The 14,271-nt window shown below is 56.5% G+C and overlaps 1 protein-coding gene across 4 annotated transcripts in view; it reads left to right on the top strand.

Moving 5' to 3' along the window:
• SH3PXD2A (SH3 and PX domains 2A) overlaps nucleotides 1-14,271 on the top strand; it is a 247,748-nt gene that overhangs the window by 132,841 nt on the left and 100,636 nt on the right. For all 4 annotated transcript variants that reach the window (XM_070470106.1, XM_070470104.1, XM_070470105.1 and 1 more), the window contains one exon: nucleotides 4,384-4,475. In XM_070470106.1, the coding sequence (XP_070326207.1) occupies nucleotides 4,384-4,475 (92 nt within the window). The remainder of the gene's footprint in view (nucleotides 1-4,383; nucleotides 4,476-14,271) is intronic.

Here is a 14,271-nt window from a genome sequence, read left to right as displayed (position 1 = left end):
GCTGGGAAAGATTGAAGGTGGGAGGAGGAGGGGATGACAGAGGATGAGATGGTTGGATGGCATCACTGACTCAACGGACATGAATTTGAGTAAGCTCTGGGAGTTAGTGATGGACAGGGAAGCCTGGAGGGCTGCAATCCATGGGGTTGCAAAGAGTTGGACACGACTGAGTGACTGAACTGAACTGAACTGAACTCCTGCATTGCAGGCAGATTCTTTACTGTCTGAGCCACCAGAGAAGCCAGGACCACCAGGGAAGTCCCTAAATTTTACTGTTAATTCTGTGCCAAGCACTGTGCTAGGCTCCTCATATCCACGATCTCATTTAACCTCCTAACAGGCAGGTATCCTAGGAGATCCATTGTACTGAGCCCAGAGAGGGCAAGCAAGGCATTCAGCATCACATAGCTTGTGAATAGCAGAGCTAGGACTCAAACTCACGTCTGCCTAGCCCTGAGTCCCTGACTTAACCACCTCATGGTGTGCATGCTGAATGCCCAATGACAGCATTTTAGGTCTGAGCCAGGGGTGATGCCCCTGAGGTGCCCACAGATTGGCCCCTACCAGCTCCTGCAAGAAGAGCTAGGTTTGGGGGTTCCCCACGCTAGTTGTCATCACCAGCCCAGGCCTTGGGGACTGACTGCTCAGCACCCAGCACTCCTGCCAAATGATCTTGGCTGGAGCTGGGCTTGGCGGCGTCTCTGATGGAAGCTGCTCTGAGCCAAGAGCCTCTTGTCAGCCTGAAATCAGGACGAGCCCTCAATGCGGCTCCCCTCGGGGCTCTCTGTTAAATAAAGATGCCGCAGTGGTTTGCCCGAAAGGCCTCTTTGTCTGAGGCCCTTCCAGCCCACGCGTCCTCTGCCCCGAGAATGCCGGTCTCTGTCGGCATGAAGAGCCCCTGTGTTCACCGCTGCCGCTGGGGGAGCCAGGCGGCCGCTCTGCGCCCATGTGGGAGGGCGCCTGCCCTGGCCCCCTCCCTCTGCTGTCAGGGAGGTCATGCTGGCAGCCACTCTGCACACAGCCTGGGTCCCTGGGAATGCTCCCCTCCTGCCTCCTGCCCATCCCGGCCCACTAGTGCTCCCTCCCGACCCCCTCCTGCCTCCCTGCCACCAGGGGCCCTTGCGCTCTGCACATGCCTGCGTTCCATTTCTCTGTCTCTGCCTCTCAGTTTCCCTGTCCCTCTCCGTCTCTCCATCTCTCTATCTGTCTGTTTCTTTGTCTCTGCCTTTCTCTCCTTCTCTCTCTCTCTCTCTTTCCATCTCTCTCTCTTTGTCTCTGCCTCTCCCTCCATCTCTGTCTCTGTTTCCAACTTCCTCTCCTCCCCTCCATCTCTCTGTCTCTCTCTTCTTCCTCAGTTTTTCTTTCCTTCTATCCTTCTCTCCTGGGGACCAAAGCAGCACATACCATGTGTGTTAAATTAAAACTTAAACACTGTAGGGATAAGTCCCCCCAGGCTATGTCTGAGCACAGGGCTTCATTCTGCCACTTATTTTAGTTGTGGCTTCACCCCCAGGAGCCTCAGTGTCCCCACCATAAATGGAAGCAGTGATGGGTACCTCCAGGACAGTACGGGGTCTGCCCCACTAGAGGTATGCTTGTGAGGGCAGGCGCTATGTCTGGCTCATGCCTGTACCACCCGGGCATACACCAAAAGGCTCCCTGCTTGTTGGATGATTGGAGAGTCCTACAATAGTGCCTGACACGTGGTAGTTGCTCTTTGAATGTTCATTTCCTTTCTTTTGTTTTCCCCTGACCAGTCTTGGGAATGTGATCTGTTAGAGACCCTTGGAAAACCGCAGGCTCTGGAAGGAGCAGCTGGGAGATGCACAGTGTGTTTTACCTGCTAAGATCAGGTCTTGTCCCCTCTTGCCCGGCTGTGGGTTTGGCATCTGGAAAGGCCACTGTGCTCGATGCCACGCTTGAATCACTACCTGAGCAGCTCAGAGAAGAAGTAAACGATCACGTCCCTCTTCCTCAACACTATACCTCTGTCAACGCAACCGAAGACCACATGTGCTTTTCTTGCCCCTCTATTATGTACTATTAGTGCTGCACACCAAAGCTTTATTCATTCATTCATTTGCACAAATACTCACTGATTGCCAGGCTCTCTCCTAGGATCTCGGCACATAGCAGTCAACAAAACACTAAAATCTCCGCCCGCATGGAACTTCCTTTCTAGCAAGGTCTTTCCCACATGTGGGCAGGCCGCGTGGCCTCCCTGACTCTCGGTCTCCTCAGTAACACGGGAATGAGATCTGCCCTCATGAGGACCATCACGAGGTGGCCACACTCATGGAGGCCCAGCATGGTTGGCACAGGGGAGCTGCCAGGTCAGGCCACTGCACCTGAAGCAGCCCCAGTGCAGGGAGCCTGGGGAGGCACGGGCTCGAGACAGGCTCCCATCCAGCTGGCCACTGCTCCGGAGCCTCCTTATCAGCAGTTCCTCACACTCCTGTCACCCAGGGTTTCCGTCTTTCTTCCCTTGGCTCTAGCCCAGGGTTCCAGGACTGGCCCTGTCCCCCAGCCCTACTTTGACTTCATCTGTCTGTCTGTATTAAAGGATCACCCCAGTGTCTTCTCTCCATACTGAATGAGGGGCCCAGAAGCAGCGCTTTGCCTGGCCTCACCCTACATCCCCCCACCACTCCACTGGACTGAGCTGGGTCAGCACGGTCCAGGTGCCCAGGCTGAAAGGTGCAGCATCCGTGCTGGTGCAGAGCAGGAAACTGACCACCTCTGACCCTCATCCCTCACTTTCCAGCAGCGGGCTCTCACCCCTCCTGGACAACAAACTCATGCTCCCCTCACCCCTGCCTGCACAGTATCCTCCTGGGGATGCCCACCTCCTCCCGCCTGCCCGAATCCTGCACACCCCTTGGGCCAAACTCCTGCCCACTCTTCTAAGAAGCCTTTCCACACCTGTCATCTTATTCTGCTCCTCCAGGCTCAGTTCAACTTGGCCTAAGCAAGGCCCTATTATACCCTGCCACACCCAACCTCCGGCAGCTCCTAGAGCCACCATACTTGGTCCCCTGACCCTCACCTTGACCAGTCAATTCTTTTTTTTTAATTCATCATTTTACATTTTAAATATTATGTATATTTTATTTATTTGGCTGCACCAGGTCTTGGTTGCAGCACGCGGCATCTAGTCCCCTGACCAGGGATCAAACCTGGGTCCCTGCATTGGGAGTGTGGAGTCTTAGGCACTGCACCACCAGGGAAGTCCCTTGACCAGTCAGTTCTTACCTGTCTCTCACAATCAGATTCAAAGAGACTTTCCTAAAACCATCTCCTTTCCTAATCTTCCCAGGTCCAGTCAGACACTGTCATAGCACCCTACTGTCCTTGGTAGAATGACCAGCTTGTCATTAAATAATTAATGGTGCAGTGAGTACTTAGAGGCTGTGTGTATCTGGTGCAGCTGGGGTGTGGCTAGAGTGGGGGACGAGGCTGGTGGGAAAAGGCCTTGGATTGTGGAGTTAAGGATTTTGGACTTATTCTGTGGGCAAGAGAGAACCCTTTCAGGGCTCATGCAGAATAATACATTCCTAAGGACCCTGAGCGGAGAAGGCAATGGCACCCCACTCCAGTACTCTTGCCTGGAAAATCCCATGGATGGGGGAGCCTGGTAGGCTGCGGTCCATGGGGTCTGTAAGAGTCGGACACGACTGAGCAGCTTCACTTTCACTTTTCACTTTCACACATTGGAGAAGGAAGTGGCAACCCACTCCAGTGTTCTTGCCTGGAGAATCCCAGGGACGGGGGAGCCTGGTGGGCTGCCGTCTATGGGATCACACACAGTCGGACATGACTGAAGTGACTTAGCAGCAGCAGCAGCAAGGACCCTGAGACCTAGGGTTTAATGGCCTCCTCCCCCCTTTTTTTTTTCCTTTTTTCATTTGGTTGGCTAGTTGTTTAGTTGGTTAACTGGCTAATTAGATGGTTGGTTGATTGAATTGCTAGCTGGATGGTTGACAGGTTGATTGCTTTGACTATCTTCTCTCCATCCTAAATGAGGGGCCAAGAAGCAGGGCTTTGCCTGACCTCACCCTGCACCCCCCACCATTCCACACTGGACTGGGCCGGGTTTATTGACTGTGTGGTTAGTTCACTAATGGAGTGGTTGGCTAGTTGATGGGAGGAATGGATGGATAGATGAAGGGAGAGTCATTTCATTAGTTAGCTGATTAGTTAATTTCTTGGTTAGTTGTCTGGTTGGGTGGTGGGTGGGTAGCTGGTGGTACCTGTTCACTGCGTCTCCCCCGGCACAGTCCTCGAGCCTCCCCCCATCACTGTTGGCCCAAGCTGACCTCGCTTTTGGTTTTCCTGCTCCCAGTGTCATCAGGCCTAATGCCCTTTCTTCCTATCTTTCCACAGGCCCTTGTCCGGCTGCCACCCCATATTTCACAGTGTGATGAAGTCTTTCGGTTCTTTGAGGCCCGACCGGAGGATGTCAACCCCCCCAAAGAGTAAGTGGTAGCTCAAGCCTCTCCTGTGAGGCTAATGCTGAGGCCAGCCTGGAGAGGCTCCAGACATGGGGATACAGTAGAGGGAGCGCTGGCCAGGCCAATGAGGCTAAGCAGACATGGACCAAAGGAAGGAAGAGCATCGGTCCCCAGACTCCTGTGACCAGGGCTTGTTCCTCATTCCTCTGACCCCAGACCTGGCAAGGGAGGGTGTCTCTGCATCTGGGGAGCAGGTTTTCATGCAAACTCTTTCTGGTTCACAGCTTATTGTCAGGAGCAGACAAGATAACAGAAAATGTGCCATTCAGACATGGGATTAGCAGTCGTTGCTCTTATTTGTTGACACTACCAAGTGCCCAACTGACATGTAGAACCAGGAGAACATGTGCTGCCCAGGCGAACCTCACCCGCAGAGTAACCCAGCGGTCCTGGGCTGTGGCAGCAGATCTTACAATCATTATCAAAAACGATGAGTGCGTGCAGAGTGTTTACCAAGTGGCTTTTACCTCTAGCATTTTACAGGGGGCTTCCCTGGTGGCCCAGCAGTAAAGAATCGCCTGCAATGCAGGAGACCTGGGTTCAATCCCTGGATCGGGAAGAGCCCCTGGAGCAGGGCAGGGCAACCCACTCCAGTATTCTTGTCTGGAGAATCCCATGGACAGAGGAGCCTGGCGGGCTATGGTCTACAGAGTGGCAAAGAGGCAGATGTGACTGAGTGACATAGCATGCACACAGGATAGCCCAGTTTGCAGAGGAGGAAACTGAGGCACATCGGTTAGGTGGATTTTCTGGAAGTCATACAGCTGGTTGGGTATGGAACAGGCATGAGACTTGAACCAAAACCTTTTGATTCCTCATGGTCCAGAGATGGTCGACTTTCCATGCTGGGGAGAAATAGGGAAGCAAGCAGGTCTTTTGTCCTTCTCTGGGCCAGGTGGTCAAGATGACCCACTAGGTCATGCTGGAATCTCACACACATGCCCAGACTCCATCCTCAGCCACAGCATCCCCAGGTCCACCTGGCCCTGCCACTCCCCAGTTGTGCTGGCCTCTCAGAGCCTCTTGTTCAGCTTCCTTCCACAGGGAGAGAGGAGATGTCCCTCCCCAGGTGGGTTGATCCTTGGAGTTACGCATGATCGTGTGCCCAGAGGGATTGTCACTGGTTGGGTGAAGTAGCAGGTGCATGGCCATAAAATCAGCTGACCCTGCCTTTGATTGCTGACCCCACAACCCTCTCTCTGGCAGTCAGCTAAATAAGTTGGTCTTATTTCACCTGCACACTAATGGCAATGTGTGCGTGCGTGCTCAGTTGCTTGTCGTGTCCGACTCTTTGCAACCCCATGATCTGTAGCCCTCCAGGCTCCTCTGTCCATGGGATTCTCCAGGCAAGAAAAATGGAGTGGGTTGCCACGCCCTCCTCCAGGGGATCTTCCCAACCCAGGGATCGAACCTGCATCTCCTGTAACTCCTGCATTACAGGCAGTTCTTTACCACTGAGCCACCAGGGAAACCGACTAAGGGCAATAGGTTAGCCTTTTGCCCATCCCTGGAACGCCCTCAAGGAATGGTGGAAAGTAGGCTTGGGAGACAGTTATGTGTTGGTGAGGCCGCAGGCATGGCTTTGCAGGGCAGGCTCTGGTGTCCAGACCCACCACTCAAGTCTCTGTGATCTCAGATCATTTGCCCAGCCTCTCTGTTTCTTTCCCCAAAAAGCAGGAATGCTGGATTCCTGGGGCAGTCCAGGGGCTTACCGAGAGGACACGTGTACTGAGATAACCGGCCAGTGCTCCTGGCCCATTGGGTGGGAGGTTGTGGAACAGAATGGAATGTAGCTCCTTGCACACTCCACCTCTGCAGATCACAGCCTGGCTTTTGCAGGGAGGAGTCATAAAGCAATTTAGTCTCCAAGTTTCTATGGCAACAGGGGTTATCTGCCTCTTCTTGAGGTGGTACCGGCCACCTGGGCCAGTTCACTTCTCATCTGGCAAGAGAGGGCCTGAGAACAGAACCACTCCAGCACGAGACAGGTCAGGAGGGTCAGGAGGTGGGTTTGGCTGTGGCCCCAGAGTTCCAGAGGTTTTCTCCACCCTGGCCCCTCTCGGCCTCCAGGACCTGTGAAGAGAGACCTGTGTTCTGTGCAGAGTGTAGCTCAGACCCAAGGGTGACCCGTGCTGATGATCCGTCAGCCAAGTGCTCGCATCGCTCCCTTTCAGGACCGTGTGCACCATCCCAGACCACCATACACCTCCCCCCTCCATCCTGAAACATAAACACGGGATCGAGTAACAGCGTATTTTGACTCTGGGGCGACTGTGGAGTGGCTTATCAAATTATCAAAGCCTGTGGATTTAATTGGAATTTTGCAGATAACCCCGGCCTCTTTCAAGTGTGCTGCTGCAGGACCTCTGAGCGCTCAGAGGGCTGGGGTGGGGGACTGTGGCCCTTTCCATCTTGTGAGGAAGACAAGATTGCAAAACAGCCCAGCTCGGTGGGGGAGGTGGGCAACGGGCCCCAGCCCCTCAGCTTTGATCCCAGGCCACTCGCTGGCTTCCGTGGGTGGAAAGTGGGGTCCACCTCTCGGCTGCCAGCCTTTGCTCTAGACCATGGGCCCCGCACAGAAAGGGTGTTCTTTATAGAGATGTTTGGTGAGCCTGGTACTGGCGGCCATGGTGGTTCTGCCTTCTTATGTGGCTGCTTGAGAAGGCAATGGCACCCCACTCCAGTACTCTTGCCTGGAAAATCCCATGGACAGAGGAGCCTGGTAGGCTACAGTCCATGGGGTCACTAGGAGTTGGACATGACTGAGCAACTTCACTTTCACTTTTCACTTTCATGCGTTGGAAAAGGAAATGGCAACCCACTCCAGTATTCTTGCCTGGAGAATCCCAGGGACGGGGGAACCTGGTGGGCTGCCGTCTATGGGGTCGCACAGAGTTGGACATGACTGAAGTGACTTGGCAGCAGCTAGAAGGCAAAGGTTGCTCCAGCGCCCTGCCCTCCTCTCCTCGAACTACTGGCTGATGGGTCCTTCAGCAGCGCTGAGCTTTCCGGGGGGCTCTGGCTCAGGCCCCAGACCCTGGCATTATTCTAGATTAGCACCCTGTCAATATGTCACCGCATCCTTTGGGCACCACCTTCAGCATATACCCAGACCCTGATCACATCTCACCGTCTCCCCCGCTGCTACCCTGGGGGCAGGGGTGGGGCAAGCCTCACCTCCCCTGGATCCTGGCCTGACTGTTCAACTGTTTCTGCCCTTGCCCTCCATGGTCCATTTTCAACACAGAGGATGGAATGACCACTTAAAAATGTACATCAGATCGCGTCCCTCTTCTGTCACATTCCTCCATGCCCCTGGTGTTGCTCAGAGTCAAGGCCCTTCCGCCTGCTCCCCACTCGCCCCTGGTGGCACCTGCTGCCTCTGCCAGCTGGCTCTGCTCCAGCCACACCTCCTGCCCCTTCTTGCACCCTCCAGCCGTGTTCTGCCATAGGGGCTTCACACTGGCTCTCCCCTCTGCCTGGAACACTCAGCCCCTCCCCAGGAGAGCCCCCAGCCTGGTCCCATACTTCCTTGCAATCTTGACTCAAACAGCTGCCCAACGAGGCTGACCCTGGCCTTCCTGCATAAAATCCCCAGCACTGGCTTCCCTCTCCTGGCTTCATCTTCCTTCAGGGAACGTATCACTGCCTCCCACGTGCCCTGCTCCCTCCTCACATTATTGTCAGTCAGTCTGGTAGAGCAGGACCATTCTGACACAGTATCGCCAGTACCCAGAGAAGGTGCACGGGAGACGTGCAGGACAGGTGAGTGGTGTCAGAGGCCCTGGTCACCATATCCTGAAGGAGGGGGATAAGGACACACCCCTGGAATGCAAGGGGATTCAGCTCAGGGCAAGTCCTGGGTGGACTCTGACAACCAGGTGAGCCTGGCCCCATGCAGGCCACACCCCAGGACCTAAGGGGACCCACTGGGCTGTGCATGTGGCCACCCACTCCTGGGGCCACATCTGCCGGCTCAGCTGTCCCTGGCTTAGCCGTGTTTGAGCCCCCGAGACCCCTGTGCTGAGCCAGTGGGCCAGGGAGGCAGGCGTCCCCTGGCCTGGCTTCCCCAGGGAGCCTCTGGGCAGCCAGTCCCTCAGCTCTGATTCCCGTGGTGTCAGTGATGGAAACGGGAGCCCAGGCTGCCGGGCTGGACTCCCAACCCAGTCAACCACGTGACCCGGCAAAGACCTCTTTTTATTCAAGTTGCGATTCCCATCACTGAAACAGTGAACCTAAGGTTCTCAAAGGGCCATCCAGCGGCCCTGTCCTCAGACCCTGGCATGTTGCATATTCTTCAGAGAACAGGGATGGGAGGAGGGCAGCCCCATGAGACCTGAGGACCCGAGACCTGCCTCCCCATCTCTCCCACCTCCTGGCCCACGGCCCCGCCCTCATCCTTAGGTGCCCACACGGGGTGCAGCCTGCTGTCCCCAGCCCCCAAGCCCAGGCCCAGCCTCCCCCTCTGCGTAGAGCACTCCCGACCCCTCTCCCCACCCACCCACCCCAGTCCTGCTAAGTCCTCAGACATCCCAGGAAGTCCTCTTCCCACCCCCACTCCCTGCCCCCCAGCAAAAGCCTGTAGCCCTTGGCTGTGGTGCTAACCACACCACTGTTTATGGTCTCTTCCCACCATGGGGACCCACATTCTCTGACCACTCCCCCCCCCACCCTCCGCAGGGCCTGGCCCCTGGTAAATGTTGACTGATCCCAGGTCGGGACTGATTAACAAGCTTAAAACTTGCACTGCCCACTGTCCAGGTTGCAGAGTGAACAGCACTCCCCAACCGTCTGGAGCTGGGTGGTCTGGGTTCCCTGGCCCCTCTGTGCCTCAGTTTCCTTATCTGTCCAGTGTGAATAACAACAGTGCCTGCCCCCAGGGGCCGTGGGGAGGATGGTGCGTGGAAAGTGCCAGAACAGGCCTGGCTCGTGGTCAGCACCACCCAAGGCCAGGCTCGCTGTCGTCATGGTGGCAGCCCTGGGTCGGGGGGAACTGCAGCAAGAGAACTGCCCCCCACCCCCAGAACAGGTCTGCCGCTTGTAGGGGTGCAGCGTCCTCTTGCTCTGACAGTGGTGGCCCTCTGTGCTCAGCCTGAGCCCGTGGGCAGGTGGCATGCACACGTTTGGCCCCCATGTCTCAGAGAGAACAGAGTCCAGGGCTGGGCCCCCTCTCATCACCTCCCACTCATGGGCCTGCTGCCAGCCCATCGGCCTGGGAGCCCGCAGGAAGCCCCACACTCCAGAAGCACACAGTGGGCTCACACAGTGACTGAGGGTCTCCTGGTCCCTGCCACCCCTCTCAGCTCTAGGCTTGGTCCCGTCCCCTCAGCCCATTTTCTCCTGCTGAAGCCAGCCAGACCCTGGTTAAATTCTTGAAATTGCATGGGAGGAACAGGGCCTTGCTAAACAGGTTTCTGTTCCTCAGCCACAGAGCCACCCTCTGTTGTGGCCTGAAACAATGGCCCAATGTTCAGAGGGACCTTCCGTCCCTGCCCCAGCCTGTCCCAGTGGCCAGCCTCCATCTGGCCCGGGGTCCACCCCCCTGCCACTGCTGCATGTCCCTGCCCCAGCAGGCCGGCAAGGGAGGGAGCCTGCCCTACCTGATCTGGGCCATGTGCTAGGTTGGGGTCTGGGCCCCGGCCTCGTAAGGTGGCCCAGGTGCTGAAGTGGAGGGCGCTGAGTGAGGCTTCCAGAGCTGGAGGCCCTGGGCAGAGGACAGAGTCACTCTGGGGCTGCGGTGGCGTGAGAAAAGATCCCAGCAAAGGCCCCCCAGCCTCCCTCTCCATTCCGACGGAGTAGGCTGGGCTGCCTGCTCAGGGGAAAGCAGTGTCCAGGGCAGAGGGGGCTTTGCCAGCCCTGCCTCAGGACCCAGCAGGAAGATGGAGCATGTAGGTGGCTGTGCAGCCAGGATAGCCCTGTAAATGGGGGGAGCCTCCTCCAGGAGCCCCCACTACCTCAGTCCTGGTTAAACTCTCGATCAGCCTTGCCTGGGAGCCTGACTCCCAATCGCAGGATCCAGGCTTCCGCTGACAGCACAGTGACCTTCTCCGCAGTCATATCTACCTGCTCGGTACTCAGAGAAGAAGGAAATAGAAGACATGTTTATGGAGCATTTAGGTTCCCCAGGTAGTGGTAAAGAACCTGCCTGCCAGTGCAGGAGACATAAGAGACACAGGTTCGAACCCTGGGTTGGGAAGATCCCCTGGAAGTGAGCATGGTAACCCCCTCCAGTATTCTTGCCTGGAGAATCCCATGGACAGAGGAGCCTGGCAGGATACGGTCCATGGGTCGCCAAGAGTCAGACACGGCTGAAACCCTGAGCACACACACTCACACGGAGCACTTAGTACGTGCTGAGTCAGGTTACCCTTTTCTTCTCTCCCTTCCTGCTCCCCAGGAGCAAACAGAAGGTCCTGGGAAGAGCCCCGGAGAGCACCTCTTCCTCAGCCTTCACCCACAGGTGTTCATGAAGCACCTACTGTGTGCCAGGGACCAGGCAGGTTGGCAAACTCAGGGCTCAAGGGTACCACTAGGTGGAAATTTTGAATTGAGTTAAACTAACTCGGAGACAACAGCCAGAGCACCCAGCTCTGTCTGTGGCCTTGAATGAGTCCCTTCCCCTCCCAGATCTCTGTAAACGAGGCCAGGAGTACCCTCTTGGGAGGACGGTCGTGAGGTTCACGGGCTCTGATGCCCTAGGGGTGCCTGGCATCACGGATGCTCTGTCCACGGGAACTTTTGCTTCTTCTCCCCCTTCCCTCTTCACCCCTCCTGGGTGAGCAGTGGCTGCTCGGAGAAGACTAGAGGACTCCTGCTGAAGGCAGGAGCTGGGCTGACTTCTCCCGAGCACCTTTTAGCTCTGGGAGATCTCTCCAGGGCTCGTGCTGGCTGTGAAGGGAAGCTGCCCCTCCACCACCAGGCCCCCCTGGCTACCAGGACCTCTGAGGCACCCATGCTCTTGACGCCTGCTAAGGGACGAGTGGCTTGGGAATTAGAGTGGGTAGTCCACCCACCAGTGCCCAGCTCTGCTGAGTTCTGGTCAGACCCCCAGCAGTGTGACAGCTCCCGTCTGGCCAGGGACACGGGCCACACTGCCCTCCCAGCCTCTGCCACTGGCAGCTGCACAGACAGCCTGTTTATGCTGATGGGCGAGAGGGCCAGCTGGAACAGGGGACTGTGGGTCCCCAGGAGGCCGGGGGCTGGAACAGCACAGAACTTTGTGTGAGGAGCCCCTGCCCACACCCTGCCTTTAACCTGGGTGGGCAGGTGGGAGGAAGGGGCCGGCGGGAAGTTGTGTCCAACCCACTTGAAAGGGGCATCGGCTCTGGGAAACGAGGACTTCTGAGGGTGCGTCTGTCCTGCTGGGTGGGCAAGCGGATGGGAGGCCGACTCTAAACCAGCCAGCTCAGAGCAAGGGCATGTGAGGGCCAGGAGGGGAGGGTGGCTCAGTGGTCAGTCCTGGCACAGGACTTTCAGCTCTCAAAGCCAGGATGGACAGGAGGCACCGGCTGGGGAAGGGTATCCTAGTAGGGGGAGGGGGCGGGGTCCCCGTTATTTTCTCAGACTTGTGCTTGCTTTGTTCCCCTGAAATGTCAGCCCCAGGAGGAGGGTTCTTATGTGCAGATGCCCAGGCCCCACGTGCCCACTCCTTCTTCTCAGGGTGGCAACACCCGTGGAGGCTCCAGCTGGAGGGGTGCACCGCCCACCAAGCCCCCGAGGTCTGCTTTGCTGTTATGTTCTGTGCGGGGGACTCTTGCTGCCCCTGCATTGCAGCCAGCCCCCTGGCCAGCTAGCTGCCCCTCCACAGGGAGACCATGGCAGAGCTGAGCCTCGGACCCAGGTCTTCAGCCCTGTAGGCCAGGCAGGAAACATTGGTTCATTCGAGCAGAGCATTTTTCATCCTCCTCTTGGTGTGAGGCGCAAAGCCACGGAAGTGGAGGAGGCCAGGCCCTGCCCCTGGGGAGCCTCGTGGTCTGAGGGGAGAGGCCTGGCTCGCTGCTGTGGGAGGCGGCGGACCTAGCCCAGGAGCCAGGACTGGGGCCATTTCAAGGAACTGAAAGGAAGTCTGTCTGCCTGGATGAGAGAGTGCCGGCTTGAGCTGGGCCAGAGGAGATGGGCCTGGGGCATGCAGTGTCCGGCTAGTGATGTGGGGCAGTCGTTAACCCCTTCTACACTTCGGTGTCAGATGACGGGCAGAATGGGGGGGTCTCTGGGATCCCTCCTGGCTCTGACATTGTGTGATCTTCCGGAAACCAGTTGGCTGTTGTAATAGTCCAAGCATGTAACAACTAGGGTCTGGAGTGAGAGCTAAGGGCTGTGAGAAGGGAAGACAATCACAGTAAGTCAAATGTGAAAGAGGCAGGCATCCTGGAGATCACGTGACCACACCCACCCACCCCACCCCCCGGTCACAGGCCCTGTAAATTGGGTCTAGGGTGGGTTGGAGTTTAGGCATCTCTGTAACTGGGTCACTAACAGTTCAGTTCAGTCGCTCAAGTGCCTTAGTTCACGGGATCTGTGTGTGTCTGGCTCCCTCTTGTGCCGGCACTGGATATTACACCAACCCCTATCCAGGCTGCCGTTTGCAGACAGCTGAAGCTGTTCTGGATGTTTACGCTTGGTCTACCTTGTTCAACCATCTGTGACGCTGGTGGTAAAGGCGCCTGCCAATGCAGGAGACGAAAGACAAGTGGGTTCGATCCCTGGGTTGGGAAAATCCCCTGGAATAGGAAATGTCTACCCACTCCAGTATTCTTGCCTGGAGAATCCCACGGACAGAGGAGCCTGGCAGGCTACAGTCCATAGGGTTGCAAAGAGTTGGAAACGACTAAAGTGAAGCAAGCAAGCAATAATCCTGTGAGGTTCATGCCTCCTTTTTGTAGATGAGAAATCTTAGGCTCAGATTGGTTGGGTTATCTCTCAGCCAGTAAGAATCAGAGGCTGAATCCAAATCCTTCCCCACTCCAGGTCTGCCCCCCACGACCAAACAGGGGCTCTGGTCATGCAGCAATTTCCAAATTGCAAGATGGGACCTTTCATCCAACCATAGGAATGAATAATGGAATCAGCACTCATGGTTGCTCTGGTCACAGGGTGGGGAGCCCCTGAAGGTACAGTTGAGGGCACTTTCCCTACCTGGGGACTCTAAGGGGACTCTAGGCTTCTCCCCAGGTGAGAAGGTGCAAGGCTCAGCAGTGCCAGGGCCAGTCCAGCCCATACCCACTGAGGGCCTCCTGCTGTGGGGTCAGACCTCAGAGGAGGGGTGCTGCCCGGCTCCCCTTTCAGGATGGTCATGGTGAGGCTAGCTCTGGGAGCATCCACAAAGCAGGTCTCTTTTCCCCCAACCAAACTGAGGCTTGACTTTGACCTTGAGGGTAGTAGCTGTGACCCCAGCCCCTGACTAAGTCTCTCCAGCCAGTCGCCCAGTTGTCACGTTGTTCAGTCGCTCAGTCGTGTCCGACTCTTTGTGACCCCGTGGACCGCAACACGCCAGGCTTCCCTGTCCTTCACCAACTCCCGGAGTTTGCTCAAACTCATGTCCATTGAGTCAGTGATGCCATCCAACCAACTCGTCCCCCTTCTCCTCCTGCCTTCAGTCTTTACCAGCATCATGGTCTTTTCCAATGAGTCAGTTCTTTGCATCAGGTGGCCAGAATATTGGAGCTTCAGCATCAGTCCTTCCAATGAATATTCAGGGTTGATTTCCTTTAGGATTGACTGGTTTGATCTTCTTGCTGTCCAAGGGACTCTCAAGAGTCTT

The sequence above is a fragment of the Odocoileus virginianus genome, chromosome 7 (assembly GCF_023699985.2).
Source record: "Odocoileus virginianus isolate 20LAN1187 ecotype Illinois chromosome 7, Ovbor_1.2, whole genome shotgun sequence".
Classification (NCBI taxonomy): domain Eukaryota; kingdom Metazoa; phylum Chordata; class Mammalia; order Artiodactyla; family Cervidae; genus Odocoileus; species Odocoileus virginianus.
The sequence above is the reverse complement of the archived record's forward strand: the minus strand, read 5'-3'. Positions and strand labels throughout refer to the sequence as shown.